The following is a 22576-nucleotide window of genomic DNA, read 5'->3' on the forward strand; positions in this document are numbered from 1 at the left end:
TTTTTTTTTCTCCAAGGGTAGAGGTCAGCGGTGACTAAATTTTATTTTCTTGTCTTTCTGAGTTTTTAGTACATTCATTTACTTACTACTTGATTGACTGATTATGTGTTTGGGTGGGTCTGAAGACAGCGTGTAGGAGTCAATTCTCTCCTTCCACCATGTGTGTCCCCGGGATTGAACTCAGGTTTTCAGGGCTGTGCAGCAGGTCCCTTTACTGGTGGAGACACCCCACTAGCTCTTCTCAACTCAACTATTGGAATTTGTAACCTGTTAATTCTTTATTCCAATTGACATGAAGCATTAAAGCCTGACCTGTCACAATGGAACTGAAGTGTTCTGTCTCTCAGCGCTTGCTTCTGTAGGCCGTCAAAGCATTAAAATGGCTAGCGTTCCTACCGCATTGTCGAGAGCATCACATCTTACACACATCTTACACACATCATGGGAGTCCATCCCAATGACAAGCCCGTGAAAGGGCCACCATTGTCTGTCTTGGAATTTTGTATGCTAAGAACACCAAGGCTCCAAGGATGAACTGCAGTGGGCCGGGCCCTTCTACCTGGCAGCCCGACCTTGGCTTTAACTCGGTGTCATTCAACCTTCCAGAATGGAAATGACAAGTGTAAGAAACTCGGAAACCACTGGCCAGACCTGCCGGAGCTCTGAATGCTAAGATGCAGCCATGGAAGAGCATGAGGCAGGGACTTGTGGAGGTCAAAGGCTGTGAGAGGACGAAATGGCCGCACTTCCTAACTGCTTACGGTTGTGTTGTTTTCTTTTGAGGCAGGGTCTCAGAATGTAGTCAGTCTTGAACTCAGCACGTAGCTCGCAGCGACCTTCAACTGACCCTCCTCCCATCACTTCCACTTTCCCCGCCCCTGTTCCTCAGCTCAGCCTAAGTCTGATGGCGTACCACCTGCACCTGTACCTGGTGTCTGTCACTGCCTGCATCCTGGACTTAGGTACCAAAGGATGCGCCTCACTCACCAAGAATTCCAACTACTTGTGACTTGTCTGGGGGCATGAACGGCCTGTGGTATGTTGCCTGTCTTGGAACTTGTCAGAGCTGTGGGCACAGTGGTGTTGTGTGCATGGTTGGTTACCTACTGCAATGGGTAACAGTTGGGGAAATATTGCATAACGTCTACAGCTCACATGTTCCTAGGATTTAGAGGGTCACGTGGACATCCACAGCTGAGTATACGACTAGGCATACAAGCTAGAGGGGGAGGGGCTCTGTTGTTTTGTTGTGTGTGTGTGAGTGTGAGTGTGACACTTCACGTTTAAACCATGACAACTTTATTATCTTTAATAAATAGCTAAAATGCTGACTTATAACTTTTGTGAGAGTCATTTCGGTCTTTCTAATAAGTCGAATACCAAATAATCTTCAAGAGATAGACATTTCAAGGACTTTAACTTCAAAGCATATAGCTCAACACAAAAGAAGGACCCTGGTGCTCCATTTATGGAGAATTTCCACAATAGGTGTGAGGTGTTTTAATAACTTCATTCTTCCTTTGAAAAGAGAAAGCCTAGATTGTAGACTGTGATGGCTCTGTTGTGGTCCACCCTTGGCTCTTCTGGGGTCCACCCTCGGCCCTGCTGGGTCTACCCTCGGCCCTGCTGGGTCCACCCTCAGCTCTGCTGGGGTCCACCCTCGGCCCTGCTGGGTCCACCCTCGGCCCTGCTGGGTCCACCCTCGGCACCATTGATGCTCTCACCTCCCGCTCGAGGGTCTTCCTCCTGAGCAGTTTCTTCACGCTCGGCAGCTGCTTCTTCAGCAGCATGGTGGCTTCATTCATCCTCCTTACCTGGGCGATCAAGAAGGATGGAACCTGTGGAAGAAAGAGTTGAGTAGATGCAAACAGCCGAGCAAAAGCATCCCCGCAGATTCAGCCTTTGGTTTTGGAAACTTGTCTTAACTCCTCATTATCTTGGAGCCAGGAGCTGTGACATTTGTCCTTGAGATAAGAACAGTGATGAGGATTTCCATTTAGTAGAGAGAACACATTTAGAGAATGTACTGTTGTCTCCAAGGGGAGTTGGTTCCAGGAACCCCTTAGGTTCTGAAACCCTTGCATGCTCAGCCACGATACAGTGTTTTTGCACATAACCTGCAGGAATCCTCTATACTTCCAATCATCTTTCTATGATTTACAATATCTAATCCAATACAAATGCTGTGAAAGGCATCACTTTATTGTACTGTTCAGGGCCTAATGACAGGACAGTTCAGTGCAGATACAAAATGTTGGGAAGATAATTGGAGTCATGGCTGGTTAAATTCAGAGCTGAGGAACCTGTGGATGAACTACGCTCTCCTCCTCCTGCTCCCGGGACATTCACGTCTCCCTGCAGCCAGCATATTTCATAGGGACACTCAACAGCCACAGAGCTGTCACTCACCTTCCACAGAATTTTCTGGTACTTCAGCATCAGGCGGATGATGTGGGCTGCGGTGTTGGCTAGCAGCAGCTCCTCATAGTCAGAGTGCTTGCTTCTGCTGAAGAACAGGTTTGGCGCCATCACGGTAGAAATGTTCCACAGGCTCATGCGGTTCTTGGATTCATTGGCAATCACTTTATTGAAGAATGTCATCAGAGCCTACAAGAGACAGGGGAGCCATGTCACTCTACTGGGAACCACTGACAGGCTTTCCCGATGGTGACCACTCATTCCCATATCTCTTCAATGTGTTGCTGGGTCAGAAGGCAAGTATGTGTTGGGGAATATTTTTATTTTCAGGTGTGCGACTTTTGTTTACATTGCATTTGTTTAACTCTGTGAAGCTGTGTTACTTTGCCTGTCTAAAACACCTGATGGTCTAATAAGGAGCTGAATGGCCAATGGCAAGGCAGGAGAAAGGATAGGCAGGGCTGGCAGCCAGAGAGAATAAATAGGAGAACTCTGGGACGAGAGGAAGGAGGAGCAAAGGAAGGAGGAGGATACTAGGGGCAGCCATTCAGCCACACAACCAGCCATGGGGTAAGAGTGAAAATTAGATGGGATAATTTAGGTTAAGAAAAGCTGGCAAGAAACAAGCCAAGCTGTAGTGGGTAGCCATTCCAGCTTTGGCCTGGAAGTTCCAACCACCACTGAGGCTTTGGTAATGGTCACACCTACAAGGTGGGGCTGAAAGAGGACACTGAAGACCCAGGATCCAGATGAGAGGTCTCTCTTGGTTCCAGGACCCTGGATGCTGGAGGTAGACCGAGCAGAGTTCTCCAGAGAACACTGCCGGACTGCGCCATACCTTTCCCAGACCCTGCAACCTATCCCTTCATTTGTAAGTTACACCACTAAATAAACCTCCCTTTTAACTATGTGGAGTGGCCTTAATAATTTCACCAATACCAAGCTAAAGGCCAGACATCCATAAGTAACAATAAGACTCTGTGTGTGTGGTTTATTTGGGAGCTGGGTGGCAGGCCCCTCAAAAGAGCAAAACCAATCAACAACTAGTATGAGCAAATATGTCCTGTGTCCCCTTCAATTGCTTAGAAGAAGAAAAGAGAGCAGTTAATTCAACTGTCTGTTTCATTAAGTAATTCCCTTCTTATGGGCTTATTACCATAGAGTCTACAGATAATAGACTTACCTTTTATACTAAACAAGCTTGACAAATATTGAAATTAAACATCAACCAAGGAGAGAAAACACAGCAGCCCAAACAAAACAAAATGCAGTTTTGTGGTGGAGGAAGAAAAATAATTCTCTAAGTAAAAACACCCTTAACTTAAAGGCCCACTGCCAAGACCAGTTTACTGTTTCCTTGAGAAACGGAAAACCATTTAAACATCGGGAGCCTCTCCATACTTAGTACAAATGCACCTGAACGTTTTAAAGCGTGACTTTAGACATACCATCTTTCTGCTGTCTTTCATGAACTTGTTTTGTTGCTCATACTGGCCTCCAACTGTGATCCCCCTGCCTCAGCTTCCTGAGCACTGGCATTACAGGCATGAACCACCATGCCTGGCTCTTCTGACTGCCTTTGAATTACAGAATCTTCACCTGACATGTGGTAGCTTTTGTAAGCATTAAAAGAGGAGCTTGGTGATTTCTAAAGTGCACTAAACCGCCAAGATGTAGACACTTACGAGAACCTTTGGCTCTTCGCCAAAAGGATGGTGGCCCCACCCTTGCATTGAGATAATGCTGTGCTTTATGATGTGGGTACAGGCTAGATAACCAGGTCCAACTACACAGGCCTGAAACTTTCAACAATCATCTTGCCTCAGATTCCAAGGGCTGGGGTTACAGAAGTGTTCCCACTCTGTGGGGAAGAGGTGTCTAGCCCCGTCCTCCCCAGCCCCCCAAGCTCCCAACCTCTTCCCAAAACCATGCAGATAGAAAGCAATCTGACATCTTTGTTTTCTGCATTCTATTGACTGGCCTTAGAATCAAGGGCTCTCTCAACTCATCTTCGGTTTCCTGTCAAAGGTCCCAAGTGCCTGCTTGTTCTGCATAACCAGCTTTCTAAGATATACACACTCATCCTCAAAACTGCAAGAGAAATGCTCACGTTTTCCTAACATACAACAAAGAGATGAATTTGAGAGGAAGGGAAGTCAGGGAAGAGGAACCATGAATGTGAGTCCACCAGTCACCTTGTCAGCAGGAAAATCCCTTCTCTGGGTGTTGATTTTTCCATCTGGAAAATGACCAGACTCTACCAGGTGACATCGAAACTCCTCAAACCTATAACTGTTTAAATTATATTGTGTGTATCTGTTCTAAGGCAGGAATATTTTAGAAATCTCCTAGCCCAGTGATCTCAGACATTCTCCTCAAAGGCTCGTTAGTGCTCTCCCACCAGGATGGAAGGGGTCACAGAACTGCAGAGGAGATAACTGTTCTCACTGACTCCAGACCTGGTCTGTGTAGCCTCTCATCTTTACCTCTCCTGTTCCCCCCACTTGATCTTGGCAGCTGTTTAGACACCCAGCATGCCCCAAGTGAACTGAGGGAACTAGATGTTCATATTCAAAGAGAGTTCTAGAATTTCCATTCTCTGTGTCTCCCTCAACACAACAATACTGGGAGCATGCAAGGCAGTGGGATTGCATCATGCAGATGGTTCTGTGAGTGGTCATATTTCTAATTTCCCCAGATGAGCCCCGTGATAGATGATGAGGTCGATGCTGCTTACCTGGGCTGTGTCCCTGTTGGCATCAGGCAGGGCCATGACCATGAGGTGCAAGGCTTGAAACTGCACTTTGATGTGAGGCCCTCCTAAGGCGACAACAGAAATAATCACATGCTTGGAACCACGCTGATGTGTTCTGACAGCAATCATGCTAACATCTGGTGGCGCAGGAGGGCTCTGACAGCTAAGTGGGAAGGACTCCGGTTTTGAGCTCAACAATGTTAATTTGTTCATTTGGACAGGAGCTCCAGTCTGTCACCCCCTTTCAATCCCATGATGCCTGTTTATAGGCAGGTAGCCAAGAAGATGCTTTAAATAAGATTTAGATGACAGTTCCCTTTTCAAAGAGTGTTCACAGACCTTGCCTTACTCCACAAACAGAAGACACAAAACCCAATTCAAGAGTAAATAAACATCACACACAAGGACACAGCAGCATATGGTGACTAAGGATGCCTGTTCTAGACCTAGATTCAATCCCTGCATTTAGTACAAAGTCAGTTAACCCTTTTTGCTTCCATTTCACCATCTATAAAATGCAGCTCAGAGGGCTGGCAGGAGGGTTGAGTAAGCTAATGTGCATACAATGTTTAAGTCAGTACCTAGAAACAGCCGTTATCTCATGTGTGGGCACACTGGTTTTATGACCAATGCTATTTATTTCCTATCTCACGGAGACATTTAAGGGAGGTGACTAGTCAGTTGTGGAGTGTTGAGAATTTTATTCTCAAATGACACAAGGTGGCGCCAGAGGGTTGGCATCCATGCTGAAAATTAAGAGCCCAGGAAGTCTCTCCTTCACAACTCACTGTATCCTCTTCAAAAGGGTCTGCTGGTGAGGATGCTTGGGAGTCCTGTGGAGTTCTCAAGCTGAAGGGCACCCTTATAATCAATTTACAGTCTGAGGCTGGAGGCCGTCGGTTGTTCTCAAAAGCATTGAGCATCGTAGTAATGCAAACCTCAAGTGAGAACCTACAGCCACAGGGGAAGCTGTGTGTGCTGGAGTTGGGGAGCTGGTGACAAGTGTACACTCCCTGTGTGGGGTGTGGGAGTGTGGGGTGCGCATTCTCCCATCTGATCACACTGTCTCAGCATAATCCACTTGGATTTTAGGTAACCATGTCAAATTTTTTAAAAGAACGTATCACAGGCCTAGAGCAATATTGAAAAGACGAATGTGCATTGATGTGAGCATGTCTAAGTTACAGGGCCTATGAAGAGTGTGTCTGGGGGTTGGGGATTTAGCTCAGTGGTAGAGCGCTTGCCTAGCAAGTACAAGCCCCCCCCCCCCCAAAAAAAAAGAGTGTGTCTGTCTGGCACCAAAACCAGATGAGACATTATTTTTCTGTATGACTCAGAGGCTGAGAGCCTTATCCTCGGCTGCAGCCCATCCCAGAATCCTTCAGCGGGAAAGAGAACATGTGCAGGAGCAAGTGAGACGTAGCAGCCCTTCTTTCTGTTCCAGAGAATCACAAGGTTTCCTTTATAATTAAAGACTGATTTGGCAAATTTTCCATTTTATTTTACTGACATAACTTGGCCACATACTGTCTTGTTAAAAATGTGTGGCTAATTCATGTAATGCATCCTAGCACGGAGCTTTTTTTCTCCTGAAGTTATTTTCCCAGAAAGGCGGTATGCTTTTCATGGACATACCTAAGTCTGGCTGATGAACTATCTAGTACTCTATTGAACCAGCAATGTGAAAAAGAGCCAAAAACTGCAGGAGTGGTAAATAATTTGTGCTTTCTGAACTCCATGTGAGCATGAAGAAGGTAGTTCCAACACAGACATGTGTGCACACACATGCATGCACATACATACATATGTTCACAGCGTCCTCTTCACAAAATCTCATTGTGATGTGTGCTTTTTTCAAGTGGCAAAAAAAAAAAAAAAAAAGCAATTATTTCCCTACTGGTCACCGGCCAGAACTCTGAGCTTCCGGCAGAGTTGGCTGGTATCAAATCAATCACTGGGAGTGAAATGCTTTGCCCTCTCCAATTCTACAGAGATGCACGAGTGCCTCTGTGAACTCTTTCGATTTCCCTCACAGGAATGTGCGCTGGCTGCTGTGGGTGGGGAATGATGGCGGGAAGAGAGCTCACACCCGTGTGTGTGTGTGTGTGTGTGTGTGTGTGTGTGTGTGTGTGTGCGCGCACATTCACATGTGGAGGTCGGAGGGCAACCTTCAGGGTTGTCTCTCAGCTGTCCTCACCTTTCATTGAGATGGGGTCTTTACTTGGCCTGGAACTTTACCAGGTAAATTAGACGATCTGGCCAATGCACTTTGGGGAGCTGCTTGTCTCTACCCCGTCACTGTCATTGGGGTTGCAAGTGTGCACTACCATGCCAGGCATTTCATACTGACGCTGGGGATTGAACTCAGGTCCTTACACTTATAGAGCAAACCCCTTCCTGCTGGAGCCCTCTGCCCAGCAGCTCCGAGCAGCTCTGGCGTGGGAGGCTTGGGTCCCCTGACATAAATTCACACTGCTGTGACACACAAGCTCATTCCGACAAACCCTTTGGTGGGTATCAACACAGAATGAGGAGGAAACCAGTCTGTGGTGCTCATTTCCCAGGAGGCCCAGTGTTCTGAATGTTTTACCTAAAATAGGGAAATCTGGTGTGGGGCAGTGTGTGTCTGGCCGACAGGCGGGCGGGCGGGCGGTCCTACAGGTGATAATGACAGTATCTGAAAAGCACAAAGAGCCACCTGGAGCAGTGGAGCAGCACCTGGAGCAGTGGAGAGCGGACGGGTGGAGAGGCCGGGGAACTCAGGGCGGGGAAGTGGCCCGCACTCCCGGACGTCAGTTTAAGACGATGGAGACTCAGTGCAGACACAGTCCTGAACTGTCTGGCCTCAAGCTGGGACAGGGTCCAGTTATGGGGGAATGACAGAGAGAGAGGAAGCTCCAGTTCTGGGACATGCCACACCCCATCTCAGGCCAGCCTGCAAGGATACAGGTGTGAGGCAGTCAATCAAAGGGTGAGAAATCACCTCAATGCTAGAGGACAGAGATAGGCAGATACCCGGGGGTGCCCACCAGCCAGTTTAGACACAGTGGTGAGCTTTAGGATCAGGTAGGGATCTTGTGTCAGAACAAACAACAGATGAAGAGTGGACAGTGGTGGAGGAAGATGCCTGAAGTCAACTTCCAGCTTCTATGTGTGTACACAGAAAAGAACACACACATGCACATACATACATACACAGACAGACACACACACAGAAACACACACACAGACACATACATAGACACACACAGACACAGATACACACATACACATACACAGACACACACACACACATATACACACACCAAGAGAGAGAAGATACACACACATAGACACACAGAGACACACACACAGACACACACACACAGACACACACACATATACACACACCAAGAGAGAGAAGATACACACAGACATAGACACACAGAGACACACACACAGACACACACACACATACACACACACAAAGAGAAAGAAGAAGATACACACAGACACAGACACACAGAGACACACACATAGACACATACATAAAGAGAGAGACACACACACACAGACATACACATACATACATACACACATACACATACACACATAAAGAGAGAGAGACACACACACACAGGCACACAAAGACACAGGCTGAATTGACCTTCGATCTTAGTCCCAGCACATTTAACTTCTTCTCTTACTTTCCATCAGACTGATGAAGGCAGGTATGTACTCGACAGGGAAGAGGGAGGTGGGGAGTTCTCTGAAGAACGCTTTCAGCATCACTGCGGCTTCCCTATGGCACATTTTGTCCCACTTGAATTTATCAGCATTGAACCTGGCATCCAGTTCTTCGCGGTAGTGCTGCAAAGCAAGGGAGAGAGTCAGCACTCAGTGATGCCGAACACCATGTCCTCCTTCCCCATGATCCTTACACAAGCTATGTGTTAGCAACTCGATGCCTAAGCAACCGCTAACACTAACCTTCCTGCATGATTAAGAGATGAAATACCTGTTTGTGAATTAACTTTTAAAAAGCATTTCCAAAGGAATCCTGAAAATAGTACCAATCTTGAAACAATTTGCTAACTCTGCACAAACCTAAACGTTATTAACTGAGTCCACAGCTTCATTTTTGTGGCTTGGGCGGGATACCACAGCCCCCACACCATAAATGCTTGGCTCGATTTTGACAAAACTCATTTTTCTTTTGTCATAATCCTTCTGCTACCCCTTCTGCCTGTAAGTCAGACCAGGAACATCCAGCTCTCCACTCCTTCACATGTGGAATGAGAAATGAAATGTCCTAATAAAGTAACTCTGACATCACTGCAGCGTGCAGAGTAATGACCTCTTCTTGAGTGGGTTCAGCAGTTCTCAGCCAACACACACACAGATATACACACAGACACACACAGACACACAGACAGACACACACACAAACAGAACACACACAGACACACACAGACACACACAGACACATGGACACACACATACACACACAGACACATGGACAGACACATACACAGACAGACACACAGAGAGACACCACACAGACAGATAGACACACACATACATACACAAAGAGAGAGACACACACAGACACATGGACACAGAGAGAGACCACACACACATACACTCTCACACACACACACACACACACACACACACACACACACACATCTTCCACAAGTTAGCACATCTGCCCAATCCTTTCTACGGTCTGGTGCACCATGCAAGCAGCTTGTGTTAAAGCAATAGGCTGCTATAAGTTCCACTCAGATTAAATTTCTACTTGGAAAAGTGTGCATTACTGGTTCACCCGTTTATCAATGAAAACCATTCTTCATGTTTCTTTACCAGGGCCACACTCATTTTCTACCATGCCTTTGAACAGCCAGGTTTCCCTCAAACACTGGACAGTTGTTATCTCCCTCACTGGTACTAACTGCTCTCTCTAAAGAGGACTCTTAGACTCAGGTAACCTTCCCCTTGTTCCATCTCCTGCTTCATTCTCTTGAGAACCTGCTTCTAGCCTGAAACAGACATAGCCCTGGTCAGTCTGTTCACCTCACCAGCTCCTGCCAGGATGGGCTCACCAACATGCCAGATGCAAATGCTGCCATGGCTCCCAGAGCCTGCACAACTGAGATCTCTGTCAAGCTTGCTGAGCTATGTGTGATTCTGATCTACCACGTCAAAACCAGGGCGTGCTAAGGCAGGGTGCTGTGAAGTATGCAGCCACCCTAGGTTAAATGGTGAGACTCTGTCTCAAAAGACCAATGAGTCAACCAGTTAACCAATCAATCAGCTAATCTATCAGTCAATAAAAATCTATTTTTTTGTTTACAATTAAGGAGAACACAGGCATGGTCAAAGTCATGTCCTTGGATCTCCTTGTAGCACAAACACAACTATACCAATTTCTGAAGTGTTTTAAAAAAAATGCAAGCAGCTAGCCCGAAGCCACCAGCTCCAGGAGAGAAACCAACACACAAGGTAATGTAACTACATAACATCTAATAGCCACCTCAGAACAACGGGAACCAGGGGAATTGAAAATCTTACATGTCAAACAGTCTGCCTTCTTCCCTAAAACACGTCCCAGTGTTTGGCTCAAATTTCTGTGCTGTTTTGGAAAGAAAATCATTGAACATTCCAAAGCATTAAATTGGTTCCAAATGATCCATGGGCCTCAGATTTGAGAACTGGCTTTGCCGTCATGCCTTTGTTTGGCTCTGGTCAAGCAGCTTCCTCTCAGGCCCAAGCCCCTGTCGGTCTCACTAATCATCTAGAGGCAAAGCCAAGGCTGGACCACTCAATATCAGCATCCCCCAAATGGCTGGTGTCATTTACTTGGCACAAATCAGGAATGATTATAATGGATTCTTAAAAACTGTCTTTCCCAAGCATGTTCTGTAGGAAGTGTAGTTCAGAGAATGACATCACAGATCCAAATTGAAACAAGCACAGGTACTGAGGGTTTGAATACAGGAGGGAAGTAAAGGCCCCGGCTACACATCACATCTGTCTCTCTAACCACAGTTCCTGGTTTCTGCTCACTGGCCCAGTTTTCTTCCATGCTCACTTTCCTGAGACCAGAACTATGAAAACATCTGGACTGAATTTTTGGCTTAACAAGCAGCAGAATAAATGGGCTGACACACCATCAAACTCATTAAGGGAAAGATGTTGCCCTAAATGTGGTTTGGGGATGTGTCCGAGAACACGTTGGCAGGGTGATCAGCCTTTGGGTAGCAGCTTTTACACAATGGTTAGCTGAAGAAAAGTAACTTCTGTTTTCACATTAAACTGGGGCCACATCAGAATGTTTCTCTTGACAGAGGATCTGTGCAGAGAGAGGGCTGGGGGACTGGAGTCTGATTCTGGTTAGGAAGCTTGAGTCTTTGGGGTCTCTGCTCAGCTGACCACCTAAGACAATATAAGGAGTCCTAGTTTTCACCCCCATTACATGCAGTTCCCCAGAAAGCATGCCTAAGAATAAAACATGATATAAATCAGGCCCGAATCGCTTCAGGAGCCACTGGCAAGTTATTTGCCTTCCAAATGATCATGTTTACCCAACTCCTCACCAAATAGAGTCTTGACTTCCAGCCCACCCTGCTTCAGATCTCCCTTCCAATAAGAACTCACTGCACTCATTTACAAGAGGTTCGGGTAGCTGACACTCTCAGCTGGTCACTCCTCAACACCTGCTGCAGCCCATTCTTTGACGAAAACCTAGCCTGTGGCTGAGCAGGCAGATGCTCCAGGCCTGCCCCATTCTGCCCAGTGTAGGAGGAACTGACAAGCTTGTACCACAGCCCATGCTACTGGCTCTCTTCCACTGCCGACACATCTCTGCTCTGGAGGATCCAATAGACACCGCCTACTTGTTATCTTCCCATCCAGAAAATATCCTGTCGTATTTCTATGTATCTACCTTGACAGTTCTCATAGGAATAGAACTCACCAACCATGTACACAACTGAATTAATTAAGGAACGCCTTTCTGTCTCTGGCATTTTCTTTTATGGGTCTATCATAATCAAATTCATTTTTACATTGCCACATGAATATTCTTTTTGAGGCCCATCACCAAGTGCAATGGGGTAACTAAAGGGTAGGCATGAACTCTTCACAGTGTGTGCCCATCAGAAAGCACAAAGGGATATTTTACTAGAAATATATCAGAAAAGGTTTTCTCTTCAAGGACTCTTTACTGTTCTCTAGAGTTTGTCTCTCTATGGGTATAAGAAGGCAAAGCAAACAGATTCACATTGCCATGTTGGTGTTATTTGTAGATGCTGACATTTCCATAAATGGAATTGGGTTTTAAAACAGCTGAGTGAGTATTCCTGTGGTTATGAGCATTGCTACAAATTCTTAGAAGAAACTCAGCCAAAAGGGGAGCCAAAGAATGCTTCTCAGCTGAGATCAATTGGTAATGGAAGAAAATGGGCTCAATGACTTCAAAAGCCAAAGACACTTAGCAAACTGAAGAGATTAATCCCCCAAACAGGGATAGGCGTTTCAAATTTCAAAAAGAAGACATGCAACAGTTTGGATGGTGAAGTAATGTAAGGTTTCATTATTTTAGGTTTTAAGAATTCCAGCATGGAAGAAACATATAATCAGAGATACTGAAGAGCATTAAGGCAAGCCATGTGCTACTATACTATCAAAGGAATAATGACAGCCACACACTAGATTTCCGATGCTCACTGGGATTGGGCTGTGGTGGTTGGAGTAAGAATGGCCCCATAGGCTCATCATGTATTTGAATGCTTAGTCAGCAGAGAGTGGCACTGTTAGAGAAGGACTAAGAGGTGTGGCCTTACTGAAGTAGGTGTGGCCTTGATGGAGGAAGTGTGTTACTGGAGTGGGCTCTGAGTTTTCAAAAGCCCATCCTAGGCCTGATTTTTCTCCCTCTCTACCTGCTGATGAAGATGTAGCTCTTAGCTACTGCTCCAGCACTGCGAGTGGCCCTCTGCTCTCACAGTGCCTCCACCGTGCCCCTGCTGTGATGAAAACGGACTACACCTCCAAAACTGCAAACAAGCCCCCAGTTCAATGCTTTCTTTTCTAAGCATTGTCTTGGTCATCATGTCTCTTCACAGCAGTAGGAAACTGACTAAGACTAGCTTACACTTTTAGGTAGGGAGAGAACATTGAGTACCTTGACTTTGGCAGTACATCCTGAAAGTCGAAAAATTCCTTCCGATTCCAGGCCCGATTCCTCGACTTTCTGAAAAAACTAGAAATCAACAATAAATCACAAAAACTGAATATCTCTGTACAACTACAAACATTCTAAATAAACAAGGCAATAATCAGTAGACTGCTAACTATGCATATACATCTGATATATGGATGTTTTCCGAAATGCTAATGACCACTCAACAAGGTCAACATTCACTCCAATTGGCCAATGAGTAAATTCTCCATTGAGGTCTATGCCATAACGTCTCAACATTACCTCCCAAGTGAAGCATCTACTCTACGGGGCATGTTCTCTTACCTACTATGATATTCTGCCAACTTGACTCTTTCAAATCAGATCATTATTTCTCTTCTGCAGACCAATCAATAGGAAAAAATACTAAATCTATGACTACAGCCACACTACCTGGGATGCACTCAATTCCTTCTAAATCTATTCTCATTGGTTGCAAAGACCCTGACCAAGAACTTAAAGCATTTTAGAAGACTAACCAAGGAGTTGGCAATGTAAGAGTTAACTGCTCTCTTAGATTCTCATGGTGATGGTGGTGGTGGTGGTGGTGATGATGGTAGTGGTGGGTGGTGGTGATGATGGTAAGGATAGTGGTGGTGGGATGATGATGGTGATGTTGATGGAAGTGAGGATGTGTGTGTGTGTGTGTGTGTGTGTGTGTGTGTGTGTGTGTGTTGGTAGTGGTGATGATGATGGAGTTATGATGGCGATGATAATGGTGGTGATGAGCTTTAATAATAAGTTTCCACTTCCTGTGCATTTCTTGAAGGTCAAACCCTGTTCTCAGTGCTCTGCACATACTCACTCATTCAACCCTGACCTCTAGTACTATTATCCCCCCTGCTGAGGGGGCTGAGGCATGTGGAGGGTAAGTAACCTTTCTAAGTTCAGAAGGTGAGAGTGGGCTGCAACAGCACACAGCAGTGCTTGGGTTGTGATATTCTTTCAGGCATGGGGAAAGAAGGCTAAAGAGGAGCCTCTCGGCAGCTGAGAGACAGAACCTCAAATTGCCTCTGTGAGGCACACAACATCCGCCATCACAATGGCGAATGGCTGTCATTCACTGAGTCGAGGATGTGACATAAATCTACAGATGGCTTAGCATTCATTGAGCTCTTCATATGTGATGCTAGTGGCCAAGTTCTATGCTAGGTTTTTGTACCTATGTCATATAAACACGTGCTGAATTCTTGTCATGGGTTTTTAAAGATGGTTCTCTTCAAAACCCAACCTCCACATGTAGGACGAAGCACATGTTTGTGCTTTAATTTCAGAGGGGGAAGAACAGCAGAGTCACAAGGACTTGGCACGCTCTGTGCTCCCGTCCCACCATGCCTCTTCAGTTATCTCATCCTCCTATGCCCCAGTTGCCTTGTTAGCAAGAAGGAGATGAACCAGCCCCTTGGGCTGCTCTACGATGACTCCACAGGATATGACATCATCGGCAGAGCCCTTTTCCCTGGGGAGACTCCCCACAGATGGGCCCTGGGCACAGAGATGACACAGCATCTTCTGGCCATTGCTGCTTTCCCCTGGGGAGACTCCCCACAGATGGGCCCTGGGCACACACATGACACAGCATCTTCTGGCCATTGCTGCTTTCCCCTGGGGAGACTCCCCACAGATGGGCCCTGGGCACACACATGACACAGCATCTTCTGGCCATTGCTGCCACCCTCTCTGCTCCATCACCGGCCAGTTAATCACTAGACCCCAGGAAGCAGCTCAGTGTGAGGCACCAGGAGCCAAGTGTAAGAAGAAAGAAGAGAGACTGCAGAATTGTTAGTGTGAGCAAAGCAACTGCGTCTCCTCAGTTGGGGGTTTTATGGGCCCTTCACAAAGGGTTTAAAACCCAGCAAGGTCTGTGGTAAAGTGCCACTGGATGTCACTGTTGAGTAAGTGTCTAAGTAAGCATGTTCCAGCTGCTGCCTGTGGGGTGGACGGATGGCTCAGTGGTTAAGAGCACATACTACTCATGCAGAGGACCTGGGTTCACTTCCCAGCATCCTTGTAGGGAGGCTTGTAACTCAGCTCCAGGGGATCTGATGCCATTTTCTTACCTCAGGCACTCCCACACTCCCACATATGTGTGCATGCACACACAGAAACATGATTAAAAATAAACATAAGTCTTATCTTAAGTATTTAGCTATTTTGCAGTCCTAGAGATGTCTGGATATAGCAGTTGAGCTATCATTAAAATTAAAAAGTCCTTTCACAAAATTTTTCTGTCCTGACTATTTGTAGTGGGTATAGTTACACTTGAAATCTGATTGGAAGAAAGCCAATTTTTGACTTTATTAACTTGATTTTGAGTTTTAAAAAAGTCCATAAAATGAATGATCACACACACACACACACACACACAGACACACACACACATGCACAGAAATACACCCACTCACACTTGAGTGATTTGAAACATTTAGCTTTTGACACATCTCTTAAAGCACTCACATGTTTATCAGAATAATCAAAAATACATGTAAACAGCCAGGCGGTGGTGGCACACGCCTTTAATCTCAGCACTCAGGAGGCAGAGGCAGGAGGATCTCCATGAGTTCTAGGACAGCCAGGACAATATAATAAGACCCTGCCTTGAGAAAAAAACGTACATGTAAACACATGCATCACACCAACAGCATCTGAAGGACGCTAGGAGACAAAACACTGGTGTCTTCCCCTGACAATATCTGATGGCTGAGCAATGTACGGAGCTTCCACAGCATGCGGCGAACACTCCTGAGTGGGAAGTGGCTCATCCCTCAAGAGTCCCGTGTCCGAAACATGGAGCTCTGTGATAGTGCAATGGTAGGACTTTAAGAGATGGAGCCCAGGGGGAGACCTTTACTCTACCCTTCTCATTCACTGACTTCCCGTCTGACAACGCAAATGCTCCCTCTCACACATGTCCCTGGCACTGAGTTGCCATCTGCCATGAGGTGGTACAGCCAAGGTGGCTTTCTCTGAGTAACACTATACCGTTCAGAACCTCAGCCTTCCTAATCGTGGTCTAAATCAGTCCTTTTCTCGTGTGTACCGTGTCAGGCATTTTATCATAATAGTGAAAAATGGCTGAATAAGAAGGACAAATGATCTCCATGTCTGCAGAGCACCGTGAGGACGCTTGGGCTAAAGCTGCAAGGGTCCCACTGTCTTTAAGAGGAAGCACCCGGTGTGCTCATCGCCTCCCCATCCTTTTGCACACGACTCACTTTCTGTAACACAAGGGGAACTTTCACTTCAGGGTCCTTCTTGCGGTCGTTGTCCAGGAGGACTGTCAGTGGCACTCCGAAAATCCCGCTGTCTGCAGTGAAAACAGCCAAGAGAGGAAGAAAAAGCAAGAGTCAGAGCGTGTCCTGGTGTTCCGGGCCAGCGTGGCGGCCGGCAGCCTGGCTCGCTAGTTACCTCGGCCTTTTCCTCTCTCAGTCTTGTTCCTCTTCAGCTGTATCCCGAAGGCGTCAAAGAAGGCTGTCAACTCAATCAGAGAGAGATGGCGGATTTTCTTCATGTCTTCCGCAGACAGGTCTCCTGTTTCGGTCAACCCAAATCTGGTTTTCTGAACAATGAATTTCTGAAATACACAGTGGAGATCTTTATTCTTCAATCAGATGAGATCAGGGCACAAGAACTGTTTCCGGGTCACAGAACCAGTGAGTAGGTGTTCAAGAACAAAGGAAGGCCCCTGCTATGCTACTTAGAAGCAAACCAGTAGCCCCAAGGGTGGGACAGCATGGCTGTCGAGGCTGCGGACATTGCCAGCCATGCAGCTGTGGACACAGCTGCCTCCTCCTCCTCCTCTTCCATCTTTCTGTGTATGTGTGTGTGTGTGTGTGTGTGTGTGTGTGTGTGTGTGTGCACTCATATGTTTAAGCATGGGCATGCGTGTCACAGAAGACAACGTCAGCTGTCAGTCCTTGCCTTTCACCGCCCTTGAGACAGGGTCTCGAATTGTTGGCTGCCAAGAATGCCATACTAGTTGGCCTATAAACTTTGGGGCATTCACTGGACTCTGCCTTTCTGAGATTACAAATGAACTCTGCTATGCTCATCTTTACATGGGTAATGGAGGTTCAGACTTGGGTCATCATGTCTGCACGGCAAGTGTTTTTAACCACTGACCCAGCAACTGCCTTCTTATAAGACCCGCATTGAACATGGTATCTACACACAAAACAACACATCTAGGCATATCCCAGGAGACACAGAGTGCTGGTGCCTGGCACCCCCAATTCCCTCCTCATATTGGCCCAGGGAGCCATCTCAAGAAGTTCATAGACTGATCATAGAAGGCTGACTTACAGTTACGGCATAGTCTTCTTTCTTAATGTCTGACTTCTTCCATTTAGTTCTGTTTGGGGTCTCTGTCACCATTTCTGAATAAGACACCTCAAAAGACAGCTCTTCAGCCTCTGGCGGAATGTTCTTTTCTAGATAATCATCATCTAAAAAAAACAGAGATAGGAAATGTAATACAGCAGAGAGCCAGTCAATGCCACTGGCTGCAAAATAATCTACCAGTACTTACAAGGCAGCCCACAGGCATGCTGGAGTACAGAAATCTGGGGGACAGAGCCTGGCTCCCTGAGGAGGAGTTCACTTAGGCAGTGACACAGTATCAATGACCTTCCCCTATGGGCACATTTCCTCCAGCATCCAAAATAACCATCCAATCTAATTTTTAACGTTTTAAACTTTTACATGTCATGAAAGTTTTTAAGGGTTAGAGGCAAACTCACAAGAGTGCATTTTTCTGTATTTTTCTGATATGAAAAACACCATCTAGATCTGGCATTACTTACTGGGGTCCCAGAAACTTAGAGGTAGGAAGAAGGGTATCTTCCAAAAACTCCTCTCTATTTTACAAGTACAAATGCTCACTTTTTAAGTAGTGTGGACCTCACTACTGGGTCTGCAGGGTTAGTCTGGAGTTCTGTAATTCAATATTGGTCTAACCTTGCATAATGCACATTGAGAAGTACCTGACTGGGAGACAGTGACAGGAATGTGGTTCTTTGCTCAAGCTAGGCTGAGCGACAGCAAATGATTCCTTGGCACAGACCATTTGTCCAATGCTAGAACTCTGAGTTCTGAGTAAGACTTTGACACGACACCTTCCTTCTCTGCCTGGCAAATGTTTTTATGCACAAAGTAAAGAATTATTTGATTACAAACAAGTTGCTTTTTCTTGTTTCCTTCTTAGGACCCTGACTAAAGGTCAAGACAAAATGACAAAAGGCAGAATTCACCCGTCAGATTAAAAAGAGGCCTGCTTGCTTTCATATCACAAGCTGTGTGGAGAGCTTATAAATCAGTGCACTGCAATTGTGAATAGGAACACTAGCTGAAACACAGTGAAGGCTGCAGAGTGGAGTTAGGAATGGCAGGGGAGGGAGGAAGGGAAGGCCATGGTTTTTCACTTATGCAGAGGCAGGCTTGCACTCAGCCCAGAGGAAGGTGGTTAAACAGTGCTTGGACTTCTTGTGGATCTAGGATCGAGTCTTTGGAAATCAGCGACCAAGCAGGCAGATTCTCCAAGCCACTGGGCCACTTTTCCAAGCTACTGGGCCACTGCATGTGGGCACTGTCTCTGATGGTGTGATTACTAGATCACAGGCAGTAAACAGGCTGATGGGCAAGCATTTCTGGCAAGTCTCTCCTCTTGGTTATTTTATTTTTAGTATCAACATTATTGAAAAACAATTTTCATGTCAGGCGATTCATCATTTGATGTATGAAGGCAATGGCTTTTAATGTCACAGCTTGGCAACTACCGCCCTGATCAATTCTAGAACATTTTCATCAAGTCCACTTTGCATTTGGATGTGAATGGTCGAAGAATAGGCTGTGTTTCTCCAAAAAGAGAATGCGCATTTCTCAAAAGACAGGAATCACAAAGGCATGGCCTTGTGGCCTGGCCTTGGAGTAAGAGGATTCTTTTCTGAGTGTCAAGGGCAGAAGTGTTGGTTAAGTGGCGCTGCGGCCATGCCAGTGGAGGAGAGTAGTGCTGGTTGGTGGAAGAATCACGAGCCATGGTTACCTTTCTAGAGCTTTACTGGGAGAGAAGGGGAAAGAGAGAAAGAGAGAGGGAGGGGGGGGAGAGAGAGAGAGAGAGAGAGAGAGAGAGAGAGAGAGAGAGAGAGAGAGAGATGGCGTGGAGGGGAGAGAGTGTGGAAAAAGAGAACGAACAGAGGGTACGTCCCACTTTTTAGGCTGGGACGCCGTCACAGGCTGGTGACGTACTTAAGGACATCATCCGTACAAGAAGCTCAGATAAAAGTCATCCCTATAAGCTTGTATGTCAGAAGCAGCTCAGGATTAACACACACTTTCTCAGTAACTGGGAGCCTTGGATGAGGCTGCTTCTTAGTCTCCTTGTAACATCTGGATACATCATGGTGCTTGTGGGGAGGCCTAGCTCAAAGCCACTGCCTGAGTGAGTGAATCACTCCTACCTCACGTGCGGGGAGGGAAGGAAAGCTTCCCTGTCCATTGTAAACAAAAGGGGCTGTTTGGAGGTGAGGGAGGGAGGGAAGGAAACGAGACTCCTCACACACATCTGGCTGGGCAGAGGCAAGGATGGGAGGGATGTGTGATGAGCAGCAGGCCACAGTGAGATGAGTAAGAGTTGTGAGGTACTAGCGCCAAGCATGGTGACTGGAGATAACAACAATGTGCTACACATGTCAAACACCTGCAAGAAAGGAACTTGGAAGCTTTTACCAAAAAGAAATTAGTTAGGTAAGTTCAGTCTGATACAGACATTAGCCAATATATGTATGCACCGAAGCCTCACCACAGGTACCCAACCAATAAGTCCTGCGTATACATTTATGGTGACACACAGTCAATGTTAAAAGTCAATGTATTAAATAATAAAAAAGAAATTCACTGCTAACTGCGCTGAGGGCCAGGCCCCAAAGGAGAAGGCACAGTGTAAGTTCACCAAGGGACATGCCACTCACCACTCAAGGCACTTGGAACTGATGGTTCAGCATCTGCAGATCCATTGGTGTGAACGGGAATATCCGGGATAGCCTCAAGTATTGCCTGCCAAGCACAGAAAGAGAGACAAAATCATTGACCACAAATACAGTGATGCTTCATCTCTTACATTGTTGGGTATAAGCCTCGCTTTTAACAGGTGAGACATCTCTCCAGCCTGACCCTTCATCTCAATTGGGTTTATGTTCTGCAATATATGAATATTTTTCACAAATATACTTCCTGGTTTCACAAATGGTTTGCAGTGACCACGGTTGTTTCTCTAGTTAGTTTATACGAATGTGGCTTACCCAAGTTTCTCAGAGAACTATGCTGAAGTACTCATAACTAATTCTGCCTTCTTAGCTTACATATTTAACTGCTTCTGCTAAGATACACAATTAGAATGTTTGAGGATATATATTTGATAATTACTGCCTGCTAATTTGGATGCATTCTGTCTTAGTTATATCAGTTATATTGCTAATATTAACACATCAACTTTGGCATTGTGAAGTATGGAGTAGTAACAACTAACAAAAAAGTTAACCATCTTTCCAGATGTGGTGGGTACCTGCCTGTAATCCCAGCACTCAGGAGGCAAGGCTGCAGGTGAAGTTACAGGCCACCCTGCTCTACACACTGGGTTCTAGGCCAGCTTGGTCTACATAGAGGGTTCTAGGTCACCCTGGGCTACATTGAGGATTCCAGGCTAGCCTGGTCTACATAGTGGATTCCAGACTAGCCTGGTTTACACAGTAAGATCCTGTCTCAAAACAAACACATAAACAACAACAATAAAACTCTAAAATAATAAATTATCTTTTACGATCCAAATTCCTTTCCTCACAAAAAATTTGGCTCCCTCCTCACAAAAAATCCTGCCATAGCTCTGCACACCACTTGTACAATCAGAAGCTGAGTATCTCTTTTTATAGAGTTCTGCAAAGTGAGTTTCTGCTCATGTCTGGAAGGGTACCAGTTAAAAAAAAATTGACACAGAAACTCTACCAAAAACTTTATATGCAAATCATATATTCTATATAAATTCTAATATGGAGTTTTTAATCTGTGAACATGTGTGACTTCAAGAAATTGCCATTCTATCAAGAACCTTTTATATGCTAGCCGCACATAAAATCTGTCCTTTTCCCCAAAGACCCTGATGCTGGGTCTTTTATTCTCATATTTATTTAGCAATCACCGAACACCTGCTTCATGAAAGATCCTTTATCGTATGCTGCAGATTGCAGAGGGGAGTCTCCTATTCTCAGCCTCGTGTTTCCTTTTGATTCCTGTTTTAACTTCAAATGAGATTTCAAATCTCTTAATTGTATAAATCACATGCAAACAGACAGCCAACTGTCAAAATGCAGATGCCTGTATGCTGCAGTTTCTGGACAAAAAGACAGAGGTCGAGGGTCATGTAGTTCAGTATCAGTCATATTTCTGGTGGTTCCAAAGCCAAACACTAGAGCATATACACCTTCGGCTATAGTTTTGATATGACATATTGTCCAGATGCCCGTTTCTTGATCTTCCACTTAGCACTATTGGCAGGTGGTGGACACTTTAACAAGCAGAGCCTACTGGGATGTTTTAGGTCACTGGAGGGCTGGCACTCATAGGAGACTGTGGAACAGAACACAGCAAAGGGACAGTCTCCTACTACAGCAGGGGAACCCAAGCGAGACAAACATAATTCCACCTGCCCACCACTGATCCTCAGGCACGAATTGGCACCCGTGACTCCTGCAGATGTCAAAAGTGATGGATTGTCCTTCTTATGGACCAGGATAGCATTTGCACATGGCCTATGCATATCTTCCTGACCACATTAGACAAGTCTGCATTGTGCATAGCACCTCACAGTGTGAGTGCCACGTGAATAGCTGGTACACTGTATTGCTGACAAAAGTATGGCAAGAGAAAACATCTGTACATGTTCACAACAGATACAATTAGAATGTCTTCCATCTGCTTTTGGTGAGTCTGAGGTTGAAGAGATTGATTTCAATAAATACTGGATGGTCATCTGATGTAATTCACCTTATAATCCACAATAACACAATTATCCAGAACAAATATTCTGTGTAATTATGAATCATTAGAAGGAAAGCCCCAGTGATCTTTCCAAGAGGAAGGCAAAACCTATCCCTGAGTTCACCTGGAGGAAATGATTTCTCGCAAGAAAAGAG

The 22576-nt window shown here is 45.7% G+C and overlaps 1 protein-coding gene across 1 annotated transcript in view; it reads right to left on the reverse strand.

Annotated features, from left to right (window-relative positions):
• Window positions 1-22576, reverse strand: part of Arhgap28 (Rho GTPase activating protein 28) — a 169682-nt gene that overhangs the window by 12614 nt on the left and 134492 nt on the right. The window contains exons 6-14 of the mRNA XM_036173361.1: window positions 20360-20444; window positions 17697-17839; window positions 16803-16968; window positions 16610-16701; window positions 13338-13415; window positions 8860-9022; window positions 5156-5238; window positions 2410-2607; window positions 1725-1838 (exon numbers count right to left, since the gene is read on the reverse strand). Coding sequence (XP_036029254.1) covers window positions 1725-1838; window positions 2410-2607; window positions 5156-5238; window positions 8860-9022; window positions 13338-13415; window positions 16610-16701; window positions 16803-16968; window positions 17697-17839; window positions 20360-20444 — 1122 coding nt within the window. The remainder of the gene's footprint in view (window positions 1-1724; window positions 1839-2409; window positions 2608-5155; window positions 5239-8859; window positions 9023-13337; window positions 13416-16609; window positions 16702-16802; window positions 16969-17696; window positions 17840-20359; window positions 20445-22576) is intronic.

This window comes from Onychomys torridus, chromosome 23 (assembly GCF_903995425.1).
Source record: "Onychomys torridus chromosome 23, mOncTor1.1, whole genome shotgun sequence".
Lineage (NCBI taxonomy): Eukaryota > Metazoa > Chordata > Mammalia > Rodentia > Cricetidae > Onychomys > Onychomys torridus.